This window comes from Gouania willdenowi, chromosome 10, assembly GCF_900634775.1.
Source record: "Gouania willdenowi chromosome 10, fGouWil2.1, whole genome shotgun sequence".
Taxonomy (NCBI): domain Eukaryota; kingdom Metazoa; phylum Chordata; class Actinopteri; order Blenniiformes; family Gobiesocidae; genus Gouania; species Gouania willdenowi.
The window spans coordinates 19688646-19710201 of record NC_041053.1 but is presented as its reverse complement, the minus strand read 5'-3'; the positions used below and the strand labels follow the sequence as shown (position 1 = coordinate 19710201).

The 21556-nt window shown below is 38.5% G+C and overlaps 1 protein-coding gene across 2 annotated transcripts in view; it reads left to right on the top strand.

The window, feature by feature from the left end:
* The window catches only part of gabrb2a (gamma-aminobutyric acid type A receptor subunit beta2a), a 62080-nt gene extending 44505 nt beyond the window's left edge, over window positions 1-17575 (top strand). The window contains exons 6-10 of one of the 2 annotated variants that reach the window (XM_028459321.1): window positions 9553-9690; window positions 10762-10914; window positions 13504-13748; window positions 14243-14383; window positions 15507-17575. In XM_028459321.1, coding sequence (XP_028315122.1) covers window positions 9553-9690; window positions 10762-10914; window positions 13504-13748; window positions 14243-14383; window positions 15507-15863 — 1034 coding nt within the window. In that variant the 3' untranslated portion in view covers window positions 15864-17575. The remainder of the gene's footprint in view (window positions 1-9552; window positions 9691-10761; window positions 10915-13503; window positions 13749-14242; window positions 14384-15506) is intronic. The other variant, XM_028459322.1, reaches the window with a different exon arrangement.
* Window positions 17576-21556: the final 3981 nt, after the last annotated feature.

Sequence of the window (21556 nt, the reverse complement as noted above, 5' to 3'; positions counted from 1 at the left end):
CTCTCTGTGTCGTTCTCGTGGCTCTCTCGTGACAGCAGAGGTTGAGTGCAGTGATGTAATACATTGACATATTTTTCAAAAACTACAGAGACAATGGTGTGGAACAAATGTAGTCACAAACAGACCGGTAGGTTGTGTACAGGCGTTAAACTGCTCCATCACAATCACTCTACAGAACGCTTAGTCACTGCTAAGGCCTGTCAATGTTAAACCCATAACATAGAAAAACAGCAGCAGGGTTGACTTATTGGCTCTAATTTGGATGATGCAGGCATGTTGGGTTTATAAAACAGATATGGAAGAATTTAGTCAATAATTATTTAAATACTTTTTCAGTTTTAAAACCACCCGCTGGAGCTGGGCTTGTATTTCCCACGGCCATTAGGGCCAATGTCAGATCAGTACAAATGTATGTTTTTTCAAATGTAATAAAAAACAGCTTGACCAACAAATGAAATTTTTTAATGAAAGTAACAGTGAATCGGAGAATTTTAATGTAATGTGACTCAAATCTCGAGATCAAGATAGGTTCAAACATAAAATACGAGGCAGTGAAATATATATATATATATGGATATATTCCATTTGAAGCAAATTAAAACTCTTGGTTACATCTGACAGTTTTTAATGAAGCTCTTCACTGGGAAATGTATTTTTACAGTAGTTACTTTAATCATATCATTTGCGTTTAACATGAAGCTTTAGCTCACTTTAAAGGTCCAGTATCACGTTATTTTTCACCCATCTCCATTTGTTCGAAGAACCCCATCAACATAGTATTTGAGGTTTTTTTTTAACTAAACTCAATTGTTTTCTGAAGTTTTAGCCTCTGAAAAGCCACTTTCAGAGCAATTCTCAAAACGGGCTGATACGCGGTCTACGTATGCATATTCATGGAGACTCACTAGTGATTATCTTTTGCGATGCACACACTCTTGTTATTGCTTTCAGTCAAAAAACTGCACATTACAGTAAAACACATGGCTATTTAAGCAGATATTATGATTTTGAGTCAGAAAAGTGTGTTCTCGTTGCTGCAGAACCGGAGCAGCAGGAGCAGCAGCTCCTCCTTTCCGCACACAAGCACAGCCAGACTCTCTCCTCTCCACTTACCGTTCTCCGTCGTCCTGTAAAAGTTGGAAGCCGTCCAATTCCACAACCGAGTCCGTTGTTAGCGCCGTGAGCCACAAATCCGTAAACATCCCCATCGTTTTTCCTCCTCAGTTCACAAGCGATGTCGGGTCTCGCTGCATAGGCTGGTGTAGCATTAGCACGGAGTGTTAACAGCTGATGTGTGTAAAAAATGGGTCCGTGGCTCCAAGCAGTGACTCCCAACACAATCAGCAGCAGAAAAAGTAGTGCAGTATGGGCGTCCAGTAGTGCAGTTTGCATTTACATATATGGCTATAAAGTATAATATATTCTATATATTAAACCGCAATGTTTATTTTAGCTGTTAGATCAGTGGTGGGCAAACTTTTTGGCTCAGGGGCCACATGGACTTTTAAAAATTGACAGACGAGCCGGGCCAGCACCCGATACATACAGATTATTCTTCGTTCTTCTTTTCTGTAGTTCAAATTTATTAAACTTCATAACAAATCAATCATATGCGTTACAGATTTGCAACTTTCACCCAAATTTAGCCCCAATTCTAAAGAAACGTTTGTACATTTAAGGAGAGACAGGCCTGTTAGTAGAGCAGTGCTTCTCAAAGTGTGTGGTAGAGAACGGAGACATGACAGGTGGACATTTTCAATTTCATGCCAATCTTCTTAAAAACCTTTTCTTGACAATAAAGATCATTACTAGGCAAATTTAGAATCCTAAAATGTATCAGAAATTAAAAGAACATTCAATTAAAGACTGCATTAGATATGCGACCGGGAACAAAATGTAACGTGGAACTAAAATGCAAACATTATGATTTACGTCGGCATGTGAAGTGAAGCGGAACCAGAGACAAACTTTTATTAGTTGATTTAAAACATTCATTTACTTTTTTGTTTTCTTAAGTTTTTTGGCACATATTGCATACAACTTGTTGTTGTTTCCTGAATATTTGGACTGCTGTACTTTTACATTTGTTTTTTATGCAGGTAAATAATTTCATTTAGTTTTTCAGTTTTGATTTATTTATGAAATATACTTGCATTAGGAAACATGATGATACTTGTTCCCTGTTAGTTCATTTCATACTTGTACTGAATTTCTTTTTTTTTTGTTTTCTACTGCACTTTTTACATTTGTTTTTTTTTTTTTAATTCAGATAATGAGTTTAATTTAGTTTTTGATTTATTATGAAATATTATATTTCTTGTCTTTACAAATAATAAGACATACAGCCTTTGACCGGACTTCAGTGAAAAGTATTTACTCGTCCATTCATTATTAAACACTCAGCACTCACTGTCGACTCTTCTTTTCTTTGGGCCACTCATTGTTGTAGATGTGTATCGCTGTGTCAGCGTTGCGGTTTTGCGCTACGCTGCCTTGCAAGCCAGGTATATTCATGCGACACCACGTGATCCCGCAATACAACATCAACAAACGGCTTACTTTGATTATCGGACTTGGAAGAACTGTTTGTCTGGCCAGATATCCAAGTTTCCGCTTCTACCATGAGTTAGTTCTTCTGCCGCTTCTTCTTCTTCTTCTTCTTCTTTGTGGGTGTGTTATGGCGGTGACCAATCTAACTCTGCTTTCTTAGTAGGATGCCAGGCATCACAGGACTAAGTCAAAGGAATGCAGTCATAATTTTGATATTGTAACGGACTGAGTCCCAGTGTTCCACATGTAGTTTATTCAACGAGTGTTGTGGTTTCCCATGGCCGTGAAGGCATCATTGGTACGTGCAGCTTTCTCTGCCAATAATCGTCTTTGTTTAAATGCGTTCTGCGTGTTGATTGGCTGAGAGGCTGGAAAAGGGCGGGCGTAAGCGGAGAACGGGAGAACATTTGGTTCCCACGGGTTATGAGGAGATAAATGACGGAGTAAGATGGTTCATTTTGAGTTTTAACTGTTTATTTTGGCTTTGGCAGGCCGGATTAAAAAGACCAACGGGCCGGATGTGGCCCGCGGTCCGTAGTTTGCCCACCTATGTTAGATCGTTGGAGAGGGAGGAGCTCACATTCTAGGAGGCGTTTGTTATGTCCATGTTAGGAGTAGAGAGCATTGTCAAAAGGAGGAGTTAACGGGAGGTGACGTCACCTGCTCGGCAAAATCCAATTGGCCAGTTTGGAGCTGCCTTCTTACAAAATGTGTAATAACAAGGGAGGGAGGAAACACAACTTTTTCAACTTTGGCCCTCTGAACGAAGCTAAAGGGATGTATATCACTGCAGAAAAGCTATTATAAAGTGATTTTTTCATCATACCCCCCCTTTAAAGAAAAGTAAACATTTCACTGTTGATGAAAAGTAGAAAACCAAAAAAAAAAAAAAAAAGAAAATCTATGAATCCTCATACATGTGATGAGTTATTAATAGTTTATCATTTTTGCTGCAATCAGCTCCATTACTAAAAAGGATAAATCACCATTCATTTGTAAAGAAGTTTGTCTTTCTCTTTTACGTTTCTTTGATCTGCATACATCTGGCCTATAAAGGTCCATTGATTTTCTGTTGTTTACTGAAGTTTGAATGGTTTTACTTATCAATATTTATAAGCAAAAAGCAAAATGTTGATTCGATGAACAAATCAAATTTACTTGTTCGTCTTTCACTTTGAGACATCCTTTTATCTCAGAGCTTCAGCGTTGTCTCAGCAACAAAGTGAGGCAGAGATAAACAACTTTACTTTGATGAACTGCAACGTCAGCATGTTCGTTACAAAAAAAAAACACACCAAAAGCTTTCCTAAAACTTCCCAGTTGTTGTACTCACGCAAAACTAAAAAACTATTCATGCACATGCTGTGGAATACCTAAATACAATCACACAAAAGCTTTAGCATTACTTTCACCACACTCGCCCCACACAATGTGTTTACCGAATGTACAAGTGACAGTATTTTTATTAAAACATTGTATGATGACAGTTCAGTGCAAAGGCAACCATGTTATGTTATGTTATGTTATGTTATGTTATGTTATGTTGTTATTTACACTATAGACAGATTGTAGATAACAACATTCAACTGACTTTTGTTGTAATATACTGTAGGTGTGGCCAAATCCAGTTTTGCTCTTGCAGTGGTTGGGGACTGCTTTATTTTTATCGTTGTTGTTGTGTTTTCAAATTGATTTGTATCAAATCGTATTGTTCACTAACAAATACAAAATGTAGTTCTCCTACATTTTGAGTGACAACTTCTTGCTTATCACTGGGACTTATTAGTGTGAAAGCTTTTCTGCATTAAGCAGTGAGTATATATCTCCTCATATGGGCAGTGAGTGAAAAAAATTGAGTCATTATTATGACATGACACCTGTCATTAGCATGAATAAGGTTTCATGAAGGCTGTCATTAAGTGTTGTTTGTTACTCTAACCCTAACTCTCTGTTACCCAAACCCTACCTAACCTCACTAGATCCCTCCACCGAACCCAAAAAATGCCACCATAGCGTAAAAGGTGTCATAATTTAGCGAAACGTATCATAATTTAGCAAACAACACTCAGTGACAGCCTTCATTCATGCTAATGACAGATAATGACAGCGTGATGTCAGCCTTATGTATAAAACTTCCAGTTTTCAAAAATTGCATCATTTACTGACATTGGAAGCTGGCTACTCTGACCAAATATAACCAGAGGTGGCAAAAGTACTAGTCTTCAGTACTCAAGTAAAAGTATAGATGATTGAATAAAAAATGACTCTGGTAAAAGTAAACGTAAAAAAGTACATGCTACTAAATGTACTTAAAGGAGCATTGGGCAGGATTTAGAAATCAGACTCCATAGTGACACCACGGTGGTTAGGCTAACTGCAGTCATCAGCCAAGCCACCGCGGGGGTGCGTATCAACTGTTTGTTTATCACCGGAGCACAGCTGATTCTGTGACTAGAGGATGGGTACCCGACCAAACGCGGACGGGACCCGACGCCAGTGAAACATTCCTTTTTCTGCACAATAACACAGATTATTCTTATCTTTGATGGATTCTGTAAATAGATCTGATGGGTCTCATACGTGCACTGCCCCTGTTTGTTTCACTTTCCCTTTTTACCCGTGCGCTGATCTGATGTTGACATTAACAGTTGTTTGTTAATAAAATCGATGCTTACCACTAAAACAAACGTAAATGTGTAATTTCTTCAAGAAAAGAATGAGGATTTCACTGTTGGGTCGGACTCGGCCGAGAAAATGTGGCCTGATCTGCACTCCAGCTGTGACACGGTTATTTATTTACTAGCCGTTCATTGACTGTTTACTGCAAGACCTGTGCACATACCTCTGCATTTATCTGTGGAACTAAACAGCATTTTAGTCCACTATGCTTTTCTTCTTTCAGTCTCCAAGCCGTCTTCTTCTCATTCTTTTTTATTTCCGGTATTGGGACGCCGCCTCTCCATTCTGTGGAGAACGTGCACCAGCATCATTTGACGTCACCACCAGCCTCATCTGGCTTCACGTCCGCAGAATTGCGCAGGAAATTCACCCCCAGAACAAAATATATCACACAATCTGTTCAAGGCAATAGGTAGAAATGTGTGTGGGCTCATTCACTTTGGTTTAGAGAGCTTCATCACCCTTTAGCATTAAAATAGCATTTTATTTTATTTATTTATTTTTTAAACTTGTAGAAAACTGGAACATGAAAACAAGTTAAATTTGTTACCTTTAACATCTGGAGAAATTAGCGCTCATAATAGATACAATTCGCAAATAAAATGTTTAAAGAAAAAAAACAAGTGCAAATGCTCAGTAAAACATAGCTTTGAGTTTAACATTTTTAAAAACTTAAAAATGTTAACTATAAAACCAAGGGACCTGCCTAACAGAAAAAGGCTCAAACTACCAACATTTAAGAAGTAGGAAGTACAGATATTTGTTTTAAAAAAGTATGGAGTAAAAGTAAAAAGTCGGAAAAATACTCATGTAGAGTACACATACCAGAAAAAACTACTGAATATAACAGCAGTTCAACAGTTCCCGGGTGCGCTTGTGGATTATGCTTTGAAAATATTATGTATTCATATTTTTGGATTTTGCAACTCTTGTTGTGCATGAACACGCGTGCTAAAGCGTAAAAGGGTCACGGTTGCATTCAGGAACCTGCAGGCCAATAGTTAGATGCGCATCCAGGCTTTGAGGCCTCAGAATTTATGCTTTGATTTTAGTAGGTCAACAACACAATGACTTTTTATTACATATGTCCAGCTGTTTATCCAAAACCAACCACTTATAGGCACTATTTTAACTGTGTGCAATTACTAACACCTGAGTCAGGCTTGTGTGTGTGTCTTTCTGTCTTTGTATCATCAAAATTAGTTCCAGTATGTCTTTAAGACTTCTTCCTGCCCACCAGGACTATATCCACTCGTGAATACATATGTTCAGGTTATGTCCTGGTCAGTGCAGTCAGAGAAGCGTTGCTGATAGTAACAGCTGAGCCTCTTCCACTATATTGGATAAAAGTGTCTGCTGCCAGTCCTGCCCGTTCACCCAAAAACAACTCATCATCAACACCGTGTCTAAATTCAACTTGAATGTCAGCGCCATGGCAACACATTTTTTTTTTTTTTTGTGTTAATTTATTTTTTAAATAAAAGCCTTTAGAGTTTAATTATTTATCACAGCTGAACGGGTCACTGCCTCTCTTTTGAGAGTGACGACAGACAAAGTGGAGCTCAGAGCTCAGTGTGTGATGATGACTACGGCTGCATTGCACCAAGACAACCTTGCTTTTTCATTCTGAAAATAAAGCTCAGTACTGGTAAAGCCTTAATCGTCTGCATAAGCAAATGTTCTGTAGATCGTCTACAACCTAGGTTCCCAAAGTGGGGTACGCAAATTACACATTTGCCGATGGTGACTGAGAAACACTCTCTAATCTTTTTTGTTTATTATTATTAGTACTGTCAAGAGATTTAAAAAATTGTGCGATTATTTAATCATGCTCTGTAATTAATTCATCTAATTAATCTCTTTTTTAATCGCACCTAAAAATTGCGAGAAACACCCTCAACTTGAGGTGTTTTTATTTAAATTACATTATTGTGGCAGATCACAACATTGATACTGTACATAACAAAGTGGTTTCATAAAGTCACTTATTGTTTGCTTTTAACAGACGAGAACATATGTAGGGGTAGACATTTACATTCCTCTGTATTTGAGATTAGTCCTGAGGGCTATGTGTCATATTGCTGTGTACTTTTGTCAATCTCAAAATAATGGAAAATACAAGTGAAATTAAAGCTTCAAGCAGCGTTGAACTGGACCTCGCAACCACACGCATGTCGGGACGTGGCGCACGTTGGGGTGTGTTGCATGTCGGGGTGTGGCAGAAATTTTAAAGTGTTGAAACGTAGGTGACCATTTTCAAGGATTATATCACAAACTTTCCTGCAAAGTTCAGTACAAATATATTACCTATGATTTCCTTTTACCAATAGGTGGCACTATGTCTCTGAATGGCAGTTGGGTTAAACCGTAACTCATTTCTTTTTGGCAAACTCTTAATAACTACATAAGCTTTGCGCTCGCTCGCTGTGAAAAATTCCTGGTGAGAACCCTGTTGTGGAAATAGCAGTATTTACCCAGATCAGGGAAATCCTCAGTGTACTGAAGCAATAGTTCTCTCTGTTCTAATTCAATTCAAATTTAAATAACTTAGGATCTTCAGTTTCAGTTATATCCCAACCGAGAAACATGAAAGACAATAACATATCAAGTGGGAAACAGGTAGGGGAGTACTGGGGAACAGCCACAAGAGCAGCGCTCCGTTTCATATAAATTAATATATATTATTCCTCAGCAAGAAAGGTAAAATTCAGAGACATATTTTATTGTAAGGCTACATTGTATGTGACATTACATCAGTGCTTCCCAACCTTTTTTGGGTTGTGACCCCATTTTCAAATCACAAATTTTTGGTGTCTCCTGAGACTTTTTATTTCTTTTCTTTCTAGATTTAGCTTTTTAAAATGTTTGTTGTTGCCAGAATTAGTGCAAAAAGTGACAAGATGCACCAGTTTATTTTTAAGATAGTGAAAGTACAGAATATAGACTATATTTAACATTCTTTTGTGAGCGAGGTTATAATTTGAAAAATAATAATAACAGTTAAAACATAGGGTCACGACCACAAGGTTGAAAAACACTGCATTGCTTTATGTTGTTTAAGTGTGCAGCGGTAGGGGGTACATGGCTCCAGGTTGAATAAATGAAGGGGTACAGGACTGTGAAAGGTTTGGGAACCACTGATCTACAATCTATTCCAGGCACCTTCAAGTTAAAGTGTGCATCATGATTCAGTTTATTTTGACAGGCAGAAGAAGCAGAAGAATGAACTAAAAGGGAATTCGGACCCAGACTGAGAAATAGACGTTAATAAGAAATTCTTGGTAAAGGAGAACAGAAGAAGATCATCAAAGTGTCTGTAACTTGACTGACGTAGGAGACAGACTGTACATGTGACCAGGAGAACTGAGAGACATTACGATAAGTTCAGACTCATGAATGATGCCAGAATGTAGCGCAAGAAGGAGACGACGTGACACAGCAACTGCTATTGCACTTGGATGTCGTAAAAAATGCAATAAGATTGTGTGAAAGGAAGTGAGGAGGAATAGAGACACTCGGAGAGCATTTATACCAAAATAAGAGTCAGAATAAGACAAGAGCATGACATGAGGAAACACACAAAGTCCTCCAAAAGATTTTCATGGGATACCAATCTTAATTTACAGGAAATGTTTCCTTATCAGACTTTATTTTATCCTTTGTGAACTGCCACACCCTGATGTGCCCGCAGGACTTTTGTGGTTTCCTGAAAACTGAAAACAAAATCAGATGATATGACTTTGAAGGTTTGATTCCCGAGTTTCCTTTGAATGCATTTAAACTTTTAATACAAAGCTCAAAAGTCGTCTGTACGGGCTAACTTTTGTTAGAATATCTTTTCTACTTTGTGTTTTCTTTATCTTTGGGTTTCAAAGTGCTTTGTGATTTTTTTTTTTTTTTTTCTCCAGAGAGAGAAAGCACAATTTAGGTCATCTTTCCACCAGTCTTTGAATACTCTCAGTTTGTTCTTGACTGCTGCCATGGAGAGGAGATACAGATTCACAAAATATGCTTGGTTTGTTCTAATGATTTAAATGACAAATGTATTTTGAAAATTGCATTTTTTAATTTATTTTTTTTTGTTTAAAGCTTGAACATTGTTTGAACATTGACCACAGAGCTTCACCAAGACATACTGTCATAGTGTCAATGTAAATGTGTATAATGCCAAACGTGCCTCAGACAGGGAATCATTCATCACCACACAGTTTGCTCTTTGTGTGCAAAGTGTGTGGGAATGATGCAGTCAATGTGTGGATGATGTATCATAGGCTGTTAATGGATCTTAATGTCTTTCTAATTTTCCTGACTCTCCCCCTGCAGATGGATACACCACGGATGATATTGAGTTTTACTGGCGAGGCGGTGACGGCGCCGTGTCCGGCGTGGACAGGATAGAGCTGCCTCAGTTTTCCATCGTCGACTACAAGCTTATTTCGAAGAACGTGGTCTTCTCCACAGGTTAGGAGGTTTTTATGTGTTTGCTTGTGGCTGCGTAGGAATCTGCAATAGAGTAAAAGTCATCATAACACATGATATCATAAAACAAATCCAACTCATAGTTTCTCAGTCATTGTAATGGTATATTGAATAATCCAGGGGTGTCAAAATCATTTTAGTTCAGGGGCCAAATACGGAGCAGTTTGATCTCAAGTGGGCCACAGATTTTATTGTGCACTATAGTGTGCACTTCTACGTATACATAAAATACAAAATATGCACAAAACTTACCAGTGCCAGGATCTTCACATTAAATTTTCTAGATTTTGTGACCAATTTGAAATATTATGCCATAATTTCAGGAAAATGTAAGGATTTTGTAAGAATTTTGAGTTTTTTCAACTGTCTAACATTAAAACTGACTGCAATTGTGCGACATAAGCACCGCGAAAACCGTGAGCCCCTGCAAATATTGTTTCATTTTTACACAATGATTCATGTTTTCTCTATCATTTTTACTTTCTCCTCGGGGGGCCGAATTGGATGCTACAAAGAGCTGGATTTGACACATGTGGCATAATCGATTAGATTATTGTGCTCATTTGTATTGAGGACTATAATATGTTGTCACTTTGGTTCAAGTTTACACAGCAGCAGCCTATTATATTTAGTACTTTTTGAGCATTACTTGAGCAACTGCTAAATATTTCACACCGAACACCAAACATTTGGAGTTTCACATTTTCACTTTTGTTGTGTTGTCCTTTTAGAAAAGTGTTTTGTTGCAGAAAAGATATTTGTGTTAATTAATAGTAAACATTAATGCATTTCTTAGTGCAATTACACTGCATTTCATCTCAGGGGAATGCTATGAACAAGTGCTTCTTAATGGTAAGAGAAAACAGTTGTAAATATAGGAGTACAATTGTTCTGTCCTAGTTAGTATCTGGTGTAAAGAGTATATTCTTTAAAATTCAGGAAAATAGAATACACATTTACCATGAGGGCCCTTTGCGTGAAGGAAAATCACATTGTCGTAATTTAGGAACATCTATTCTTATCCCACTTTTTTTGTCACTGTGCCTCCTTCAGGTTCCTACCCCCGCCTGTCCCTCAGCTTCAAACTGAAGAGGAACATTGGCTACTTCATCCTGCAGACATACATGCCTTCCATCCTGATTACCATCCTCTCTTGGGTCTCCTTCTGGATCAACTACGATGCATCGGCTGCCAGAGTGGCCCTGGGTAGGATCGCCTTGTCTCTCCACAACAGTGACCCTGACAAATAACCTAAAGCCAAATGATAACAGAGCATGAAAGGAGCCATTTAACATACACTGAGCCTTTCGCATTTCCACTTGCTTTAAACCCAAGCATTCTTGTGTCTATAATGAGCCTGATGTTTTGACTCTATATTATCCCAGCATTTACTTTTTTTCTCATTAGCTCTAAGCATGTGTGTGATAGCAGTGTGTGATAGGCTGCCTGACTGAATGTCTGTTGTTCAGAGATGACTTTATGCATGAGTCATGCAGAGAGAGAAACGCTGCAGCTCGACCTTGAAGCGTGCTGTCTTTCTCTCTGCCTGTCTGTCTACCACAGCCTCTCAGCTGCTGAAGAACCAAGCTAATCTGAGGTAGATCGTAGCTAAATTACATCCATAAAAAATGCGGTAACATTTGCCCAAATGCATCTTAGCCAATTAAAGTTAATGTTTTGGCTCCGGTGTCTAACTGGTGCGGCAGACCTGCCTTTGGGCTTTATGTGGGTTGTTCTTGTCGCACACCATTTGTTTTCCGAGGTGGGACACAAGCAGTTTAGAGTTGCAGACAGTGCTTTTGGGAGGGTAACGTGATTTCAAGATGTGCCTGCACTCGGTGTCCTGAGAGCAGGCTCGTCCAATGAGAAATGAGGCTCTGTTCTACAGTGACAGTGCTGGCTGCTAGGTTATTTATAATACGTGTGAATCTGACCAAATGCAGATTGTGCAGGCAGATGACTAATGTATCAAACACAATGCGTGTATGTCAAAAAAACAGGTGAATCGTGCTATGACTAAGAGCAGATGTTTACAGGGAATCTTTTTTTATTTAAAAAATAAAATGAAAGCCCACAATTAGTTATGTGTTCTTTTCATCCACAACCACACACACACACACACACACACACACACACACACACACACACACACACACACACAGTTACATACCGTCTCTGAAGGTTTGAGTGGTCTTTTTATCCATATGGGCTGGAATTCTGCCAGGGTTTCCTGTCTGCTATAAATAAACAACACATCATGCACATGACAAACATGGTTGTTTGTGTTTTCAACCCTACTCTCATTTCCTTTGAAAGATGAACACCTGATCTCAGTCTTGTTGATGTGCGCCAGTTTTTAATAGGCCTCTTCTGTTCAGTCATTTAGCACTGATGCACTTAATAGATGATGAGTTTCTATGTTGGATACAAGTCAAAAGGTCACGGTTTCAAACAACTGAATGGTTTCAAAATCAGTCTTGCAACTACAGTGCTTTGCTTGAGTTGAATTCTAATTAGCTAAAGAAAATGATGCCAGCAAAAAGACATGCTGGCAGATTAATTTATCTTAAAATACTATACAAAATCTAATCTAATCTAATTCCTACAAATCGTATTTATCGATGTAAGTAGAGGGTATTCAACTCTCTGAGCCATTTATACTGTATACATAAAATATTTCAAAGTGCTAAATGACATAAGGTTGAACAATGATTCAGGAAAAGTGTCTGTTCTCATTCTGTTGGATGGAAGTGCTGCATTTGACACTGTAGACCATACAATTTTGGTGCACAGATTGCAAATGTGGGTTGAACTAAATGGAAAAGTAATGCAAAGGTTTAAGTCCTACTTGGAGGAGTGAAGTTATTTTGTAAGCATTGGAAACTTTGAATCTGACAGATTACCAATGTCCTGTGGGGTTCCTCAGGGCTTTGTTCTTGAACCCCTTCTGTTTAGCCTATATATGCTTCCTTTAGGACAAATTTTACAGAACTGTATGGTTGATTATGAGAGCTGCGCAGATGAGACACAACTATATCTATCACTGAACCCAGATGACTATGGTCCCATTGAGGTGTTATGTGACCGCTTAGAAAAGGTAAACTCCTGGATAAGTGAAAATTTCCTGAACTAAATCATGAAAAGATGGAGGTGATTGTCTTTGGTAACAAGGAAAAGAGGACTGCTGTCAGCATGTATCTTGAGTCTTGATCTTTAAAAGCTAAAGACCAAGTCAAAAACCTTGGTGTTCTGATTAACTCAGATCTGACATTCAGCAGTCAGATCAAATCTATCACTAAAACAGCTTCTACCACCTAAAGAACATCTCCAGAGTGAAAGGTTTCCTGACTCAGAAAGATCAGAAGATAATGTGATGAACCAGATTGTTCAGTGGTACATTCGTGTCAAAATTCACGGTCACTTCTTTGGTTACAGAACAGGAAAGGGCAGCATTAAAATCAATGTAAATTTTTTTTGATAGTCTATTTGATTTTTGAGAAAATGCGTAGTATATCAATTCAATAAGGAGCATGTATTGTAATGTTCAAATTTAGGACGATTCTATATTTCTAAGGATGGTTTGCAACTCAATATATGTATGACATTTCAATCGTTTCAGGTTATGTATGTACAATGCCAGAGAAAATGCAAGATTGTGTGTATTTGTCTGAGAAAAAATATGGCTGATTTATCTGCCAATGGGAATCAACCCGTCATGTTTTTTTTTTTTGTACTACAGTGATATGTTAGCGTCTTTAGAGTTCCCTCTAAACATATTGTTTCACTGTCTTCCAGGAATCACTACGGTGCTGACCATGACAACCATCAACACCCATTTGCGAGAGACGCTGCCCAAGATCCCCTACGTGAAGGCTATTGACATGTACCTGATGGGCTGCTTTGTCTTTGTCTTCCTGGCCCTGCTGGAATATGCCTTCGTCAACTACATCTTCTTCGGCCAGGGCCCGCAGCGGCAGAAGAAGGCGGCTGAAAAAGCTGCCACTGCCAATAACGAAAAGCTGCGACCGGACCCCAATAAGGTACGCGTGTGCTGACGTTTCCTGTAAAGGTATCTGTTTTTCTGATAACGTGTTTGTGTGTTACTATGGGAGATGAGTAACTCTACTTCTGTCAAGGTCAATGTGATGCTGTGATCATTGCTTTATGTCCTTTACCAGCACTCTTTACTCCTGCTCTGGCTCTCCATTTGTCACTGGTGTAGCCTTGTGTTTCAACTTTGTTATTCAGACTAGAATCTGAAAGAGTGAATGCAGTAGCAATGACTGGATTATATTTCATCCATTTCTGTGTCTCCCGGAGGGTACGGCGCTTCGGAAAAATCACTGGCTGTGGTGCCAAAAGCTTCTTTAAATTTGATTCAGCTGCTTAACGTTAGCAAGAACAACAGCAGCAAAAACAACAACAACAACAACAACAACAACAACAACAAAACATCAACAAAACACCCTTTCCTTCTGAGTGTGGCAAGCTACGATTTCCCCTAAGTAACAGTGCTGATTTTGTATGCTTGCAGTGGCTGGTGGGAAATGTAGTTCAGAGAGATGATGCTCTGTATGCCAGAATGAAACAGAGGGAAATTGACGCGTATGACTCGATGTGGGATCCCATCTTTGTGGACGATGCCGCATTAGGACTAGGCGAGCAAAGAAATAAGGTACTGGAGGTTTTGAAAATCAAAACTAACAATGTCATCAGTCTGAATCAACTCAGATCAGAGGAAAATGCTGTAGTTTTTGTGCATTTCTTTGATTTTTTTTTAATAGATCTTTAAGGCAACCTTGATCATCACTCCCACCATTGTGTTTTTTTCCCTCTCTTGGTTTGCTCTTCATGCATTTTCCTGACAAACCCGGCTTAGCAGTTTGATTTCTGCAGGCTTTTTATTTTTATCCTACATCTAATCTGAAAGATGCATCTCAATTAATGAGAAGTGACAAACTAGGCATAGAAAAAAGAGGAAACATCAGTTCTCAAGATATTCATTTAGATACAAATACTCTGCAATCTCTAAAAAAATTGAATAATCTCTTAAAACCAAGTGAATCGTCAGATAGAAGGAAAACATAATTGGTTATTGATAAATAGCATCAACTAATAAAGGTATAGCTGGATGGGATTGGACCATAGGGATCTGACGTCAGGCTATGGATGAAGAAACGTTGATCCGAATTCACTTCCCACAACGCCTCTCCTTGACTTGACCCCACCCACCCTCCAAACCTTTTAGCCTTTCCTCCATCTTTGCAAAGTCCTTTTACTATTTCTCTCAACCTTTTCCTGTCACCTTTTGTTTCTGTTGCTTTTCTCTTTTTTTAAATTAAGTTTGTCTTGTGAATCCACAGAATTTTAACCGCTGCGGTTGAAATTCTGAGATGACAATGAAGGTTTCTCCATGAAAATTAGTTTGTGGAGTGCTTTGTGCTTTTCCAGGAATGTTACCTCATAGTCTCGTGATTGTATTACCACTTTGATATAGATTAAAAGATGATCAAAGATTTATTTTGACTTGTTTATTATGCTTTTTGAAAAACTTTTTTTTTGCTGCAAGTATAATAAGTTTGACTCATTTGCATTACCCATTCTAGCTCCTCAGTAAAAATATTATCTGTAATTATTATTGATTAATATATTAATATAATATAAGATTATTGATTAATATAATGATTATTTAATGACCGATACATGTTTTATGTGAAGTTTAACCTGAAGTACACCCTAATAGCTCTTCTTTGGCAGTAACTTCTCATGGCTCCACATGTTTTTGCGCCTCCTCGCAGATGACCGCTGATGACAACATCCTGTTCAGCACCCTGGAGATGAAGAACGAAATGGGTGGTGCTGGGGATCTGTCTCGGGGCCTCGGAGCTCCTGGAGACCCCCGCAACACTATGCTGGCCTACGACAGCTCAACGCTGCAGTACCGCAGGGCGGCCATGGCCCGCCAGAACTATGGCCACAGCGCCTTGGAGCGACACGCCCAGAAGAAGTCACGCCTACGGAGACGGGCCTCCCAGCTCAAGGTGAATATCCCGGACCTGTCCGACGTGAACTCTATTGACAAGTGGTCCAGGATGATTTTCCCCACTGTCTTCACCTTCTTCAATGTGATCTACTGGCTCTACTATGTCCATTAAACTAGGCAGAGTTTGACGACCAGCTTGTGGCAAGGATATAATGAAGGGGAGTGGGTGGGATTGAAAGAAAGAACGAAAGGTGATGTGTGATCGGGAGAATGAGACATGAACAGTGCACCCACTTTTTTTCGAGCTGGTCCGTCTTAGCGAGGAGGATGCAAAGACTATTAGATGGACTGCAGCAGCACCCTACACTTCAGTCAGCAGTGACTCTTTTAGGATCTGGGAAACACCTTCATGTGACTGACTGATAGCGCTCAAAAAAGAAGAGTGAGTTTAAAAAGGACAAAAACGGTGCCTGTTCAAGAATTTCAATATATCACTAATATTTGTCATTTGTAGCTTACTCTCTGTGGGTCAAATATTTATGCTTGTGTTTGCATATATTTTGAGGATTTCTTTTGTTTTAGTATCTATTTACTTCGTAGCTAAGCTGTCTGCATCCAGGAAAGCTTTATAAATGATTTTAAAGGAGTCACCCTTGATAGTCTATTTTCCTATAATTACTGTATATCAAAAACATTCTTCAAAAGCATGCTTATGGTTTGATTTCATGTCACCATCTCTGGTATGATGATGATGATGATGATGATGATGATGATGATGGTTGTCCTGTCAGGTAAGGTTTGCAGCTTTGGCTCTGCAGAACTCTCACGGTAATGCAGCTTTTGCTGGACGTCAACAGGTAAACAGGACTATAGGGGGCGCCATATTGAATGGACATCGACATAAAGAGGTGTAATTGCTGGAGAGGAATAGCATATGGTGTTGATTAAAGTCCCAGATTTATCAGGTGAAAGAGCAGAGCTGTGGACACTGTTGCTGTGGCCATGTTTACCTTTCGCATACGCTGCTCTGACAGAACCATGTTCGTTTCACTCTGTGTTTATATTGTTTATTTAGTTATTCATTTGTTATATTTAAATTATGTTTGAAAAGAACATGTGAATCCTTCCCCTCTGCCATGCTGTGAGGAGCTTCGGAGGTGTTCTGAAAGGCTAATACATGACTTTGGCTGGGATAAGAACTTTTGTGACGTGCTGCATTTCATCGCAAACAGAGTTGCTGCATAAACATGGCAATCCACAATCATCATCATCAGTAGAAATGAATGATAGAAGTATGACGCGTTTCATCCTGATTAGATTTTTGTTTTTTTAAAAACTGTAGATAAACCAAAAAAAAAAAAAAAAAACATACTTAAAGAAAAAGATATGATTCATTTTTCTAAATCAATACTCACATTATTGTGTAAATATTATGGATTTATTCTATTTAAATGGGTCATTGTTGTTGTTTTTGCAGTTGAATTCCAGATCAAATGTTTCATTCAGTCAAGAGAAAAAAAAAAGAAAACAACAATCAACTGAGGAAAAACAAGAAAACACTAACCACTGTACTTTTAGGACTTCTCTCACTTTTGTTTTTTGTTTTTGTTTTTTTGTTTAATGGACTTGAAAAAGGATCGATTTGCTGAAACTAACGCACTTCCAGTCACCTCTGACTTTTGGGTCGATGTTATGCCGACTTAACAAGGACCCCAACTATCCAGGCATTGAAGTCAGGCATATTTTGTACAAAGTTTCTGTAAATTCCAATTGTAATATTTCATAACGACTGTAAATAACTTGTGTAATGATTGTCAGCAATTATGAGGATGTATCCAAATTAAATTAAAGCCTAATTCAGTCTATCACTTCAATATCAGATTACACGGACTGTGGTTTAATGTGTCCTTGTGTGAATGTGAGGTGGCTGACTGATGGATGAGCGAGTGAGCTTAACCAAAGCAGGGAACGGGTCTCGGAGAGAAAGACGTGAATAATCGGATGAAGAGGGAGGTGTGGGTGCTGCTTTTGGCAGCCATTGGCACCACAGCGGATAGAGAGGCAAAGGCCGCGGTGGTGGTCTGGGACAACTATGACGAGCTTGTTTGAGACTTGAGCAAGGCAGAGTGCAACCCCAGCCTCAAGGGACATTAATGCAGACAGCCATAGATATGGAGGCACTCTGCAGATTCAACAGTGACCCTCTGGCTGCTGAGAGCAGAGAGCCTGCTACAATAAAAAAAGAGGGAAAAAAGGCAAAAAAAATAAAGAGAAGAGAGAAATGCATCCATCCATGCCTCGACCTCCAACTACATCCTCCCCTCACTCCGCAAACCAACATCTCTCACTGTGCTGCACTCACTGGCTGACCTGACCACTTAAATGGATGCTAGTGAATATTTGATGGTGCAAAACACTGAATATTTAATAATTTAAGGAGGATTTTGTTCTTGAAGGAAATAATGTGCAACTAATGTTTGAATTTTAACTTAAAGGATCACATGAATTTAACAAATTTTCTGAATAAAAATGAAAGAATTCGAAAAAAGTCTTTGGGATTTTGTCATGTTGCATTAAAAACATGCATCGGTTTGTTTGCCTCGTTTTGTCTTAGATCAATCAGACTCAACAAAACACTGGACAGGATCGTGTGTGTGTGTGTGTGTGTGTGTGTGTGTGTGTGTGTGTGTGTGTGTGTGTGTGTGTGTGTGTGTGTGTGTGTGTGTGTGTGTGTGTGTGTGTGTGTGTGTGTGTGTGTGTGTGTGTGTGTGTGTGTGTGTGTGTGTGTGTGTGTGTGTGTGTGTGTGTGTGTACCCTCCACCACTGTTTCCCTACAGGATAACAGATGTATTTTTTCACCACAGTCGAAAGATGGTTTGTCCTAAATTCCCCCCCTTCCTTTTCTTTATTTGTATTTTTTTTTGGGAGAAAAAAGGAGCTGACATGTAGGAGGTAAAGGGGCAGAGGGGGCAGATGCTTTCCACTTTGTAGTGTTTCCACACCAGTGTGTGTGAGTTACAGAGTTTTCTGTTGTTTCTCTCACTCATTCAAACATTATTTGTGTGTTTGGGTTTGTGTGTGTGTGATGTGGACTCGTATAGACCCCTTAATGGCCCACGTCACGAGTGACATGGCTGGAGGCAAAAACAGGAAAGGCCGCTGGCTAAAGACTTTGGAGGCTAGTAATGTTACAGCTTTAGAATGTCGTCTTGTTGTGTGTTTGGGTGCCAGAATAGGAGGAATAACGTTAGTGGACATAAATTAAAGTTTTATAAGATTCCAGCGAACACACGTGCTCAGAAAAACAAAGACAATTGTGATTTTGCCTTTAAGCTAAGCCCCGCCCAACAAAGTATGTCACAATGTTTACAAACAATCAAAGGGTCATAATGTGTTATTTGTGAAGTCAGAAGCCAAAGACAGGTGAATGTTTACATGCTGTGTATGATTGAGAGGTAGATTTGTTGTTGATGTAATGTGTTTGTTGATGATTTTAAATGATTTTACTAATAATTTATTTATTTTGTTTTGCCGACTTTCATGTTTTTATAGATTTTAAGCTGTTGAATGTTTTTTGTTGCACTTTTTGATCATGTAAAGTACATTGAGTTGCCTTGTGTATGAAGTGCGCTATACAAATACATTTGCCTTGCCTTGTTACATGAACTCTGGGCCTGGATTCCACTACATACGCCACCAAAGGCAATTCCGGCGCCTCAGCTGCACGCCGTGCGGATCCAGTATTTTCAGCAGTCTCCTGATAGTATCTTGAATGACCACGTAGCCAGTCTGAATGCACTTCACATACATCATTTGATATTCATGGAAAATGCCATATCTGTCCAACTGATCCTGAAGAAATGTTACTGTGTCCTGCAGATCTGAATGGGCTTTCCTTCTAAACAACCGCAAAGTCCTCAGGTGCCTGCGTAAAGTCGGTAGACTTGTTGTAATGCCATCAATATGGCTTAAAGATAGAACTATCTCCCAGTGTCTTAAACCAAGTTTGAAAGTACATTTTTATCAAATAAAACATGTTTGCTCTCAATAAAGAAACACTGTAAATGCATATCTTGTTTCAAATGCCCTCTAAGCTCAGAAAAAAAATTGTCTGAAGAACAGGGGGAAAAAATAGCACGGAAAACCAAAACAAATTAGTCCGATAAACTGAAAAAAATTACTCCAAAAAACAGAAGGAAAAAAAATTGTCCAAAAAATTTGGAAAAAAATAGCCTGAAAAACATGTAAATGCAATACGATTTCATACAATTTCCGCGCGTTAACCAGTGGCATGATTTTGGCATGTAGGAATTCTAAATTCAGGTAACAGCTGACCCAGAGAAAATCAAGCTTCTTTAAACAGGTTTGGCAGCCCGCTTTGGAAAAGACAACATATGTCAACATGAGGGAGTGGAAAGCATCCTACACGCATGCCATCTGCACAAGAAGCTGTTAGCTTGTATGCTATTAAACATGAGTCTTCAATGCATGTAAACAAAGTCGACATGATCACATTTTCAGTCGACTCTAAGTCATTTCACAAAATATAACCACTCAAAAAAAAAAAGATCCCCTGCTACGATTCATTAGTCCACCTCTGACATCAGTGTATGAATAAACACACAACTTCTTTTCACCACCATCAACAGCAACAGAAAAACAGTCTGTCTTTAAACAGTGTGACCTGTGTTCTTCAGCGGCGTTCTCCCGTACACGCTACGTTAAGCTCCTCATGCCATGTTCATGCAGACACTTCTTGTATGTTGGCCTCGAGCAAGTCTGCTGACTGTGGCGTTGTCAGTTCAAATCACTGACGTGCAGTGAGGTTCATGGGTGCAAAGGCACAACGTTTTTCCAAATCGAATTTACAAATAAATGCAGGGAGATGCGCTCAAAGCAGGAGGATCACCACGGTGTTAATCTTTTAAAGCAGAAGTGCAGCGACATGATGTCTTAATCACTTTGTGTGAAATCACCTCATCAATGAGAATACAAGGCTTTTATGATATTTATGATGATAATAAAGGAGCAGTTTCTTATGTATAGTGTGAGTCAGAGGTGTAAAGAGTACTGATATATTCTACTCAAGTAGAAGTACTGTTACTTGATTGAAATTGTACTCTAGTACAAGTGAGTCATACACAAAATGCTCAAGAACAAGTAGAAAATAGCTTAGTTTAATAGTACTCAAAGTAAAAGTTACTAGTTACTTTCACCCCCCATGTTTATTTTTGGTAATAAATCTTGCCACGGTTCCCTTGCATACAGTAAACATCTCGTGCATAAACATAAAAAGGAACAAACAAAATCTTGCACAATTGGAATTGAATTTATTGTCCACAAAGACATCTGTATAAAATAAAAAAATTTGTCAAAACGTACATTAAAAAAATAATAACATCAATGCATTTATTTTAAAAAAAAATCTGGTTGGTCATCTATTTGTGATGCATATGATTGTTGTCTGGTCATTTCAGTTTTTGTAGTTTCATAATATCCGTTGATCATTTTAAAACAAAAAATTATAATTTACTCAATAACAGTAATAACTTTACTTCTTTTAAAATGTGCTTAAGTACAAGTAAAATGACTGATTTAGAATAATACTCAAAAAAGTACGAGTACCCATAAAAGCAACTCAATTGCACTAACGTGAGTACTTGTAATTATGTTAGAAATAGACACACAAAAAATTCAAAATTCCTCACTGACTTTGCCTGCATCCAATGTCCAATGTTAGTTATTGCACTTCAGTATCATATCAATTATCATGGTAAATCCACAATTCTGATAAACCCTTTTTTTGTAAACTTCATATTGCCTTCACAGATGTGTGTCACCTCAATGTTTTATAAATGCTATGCT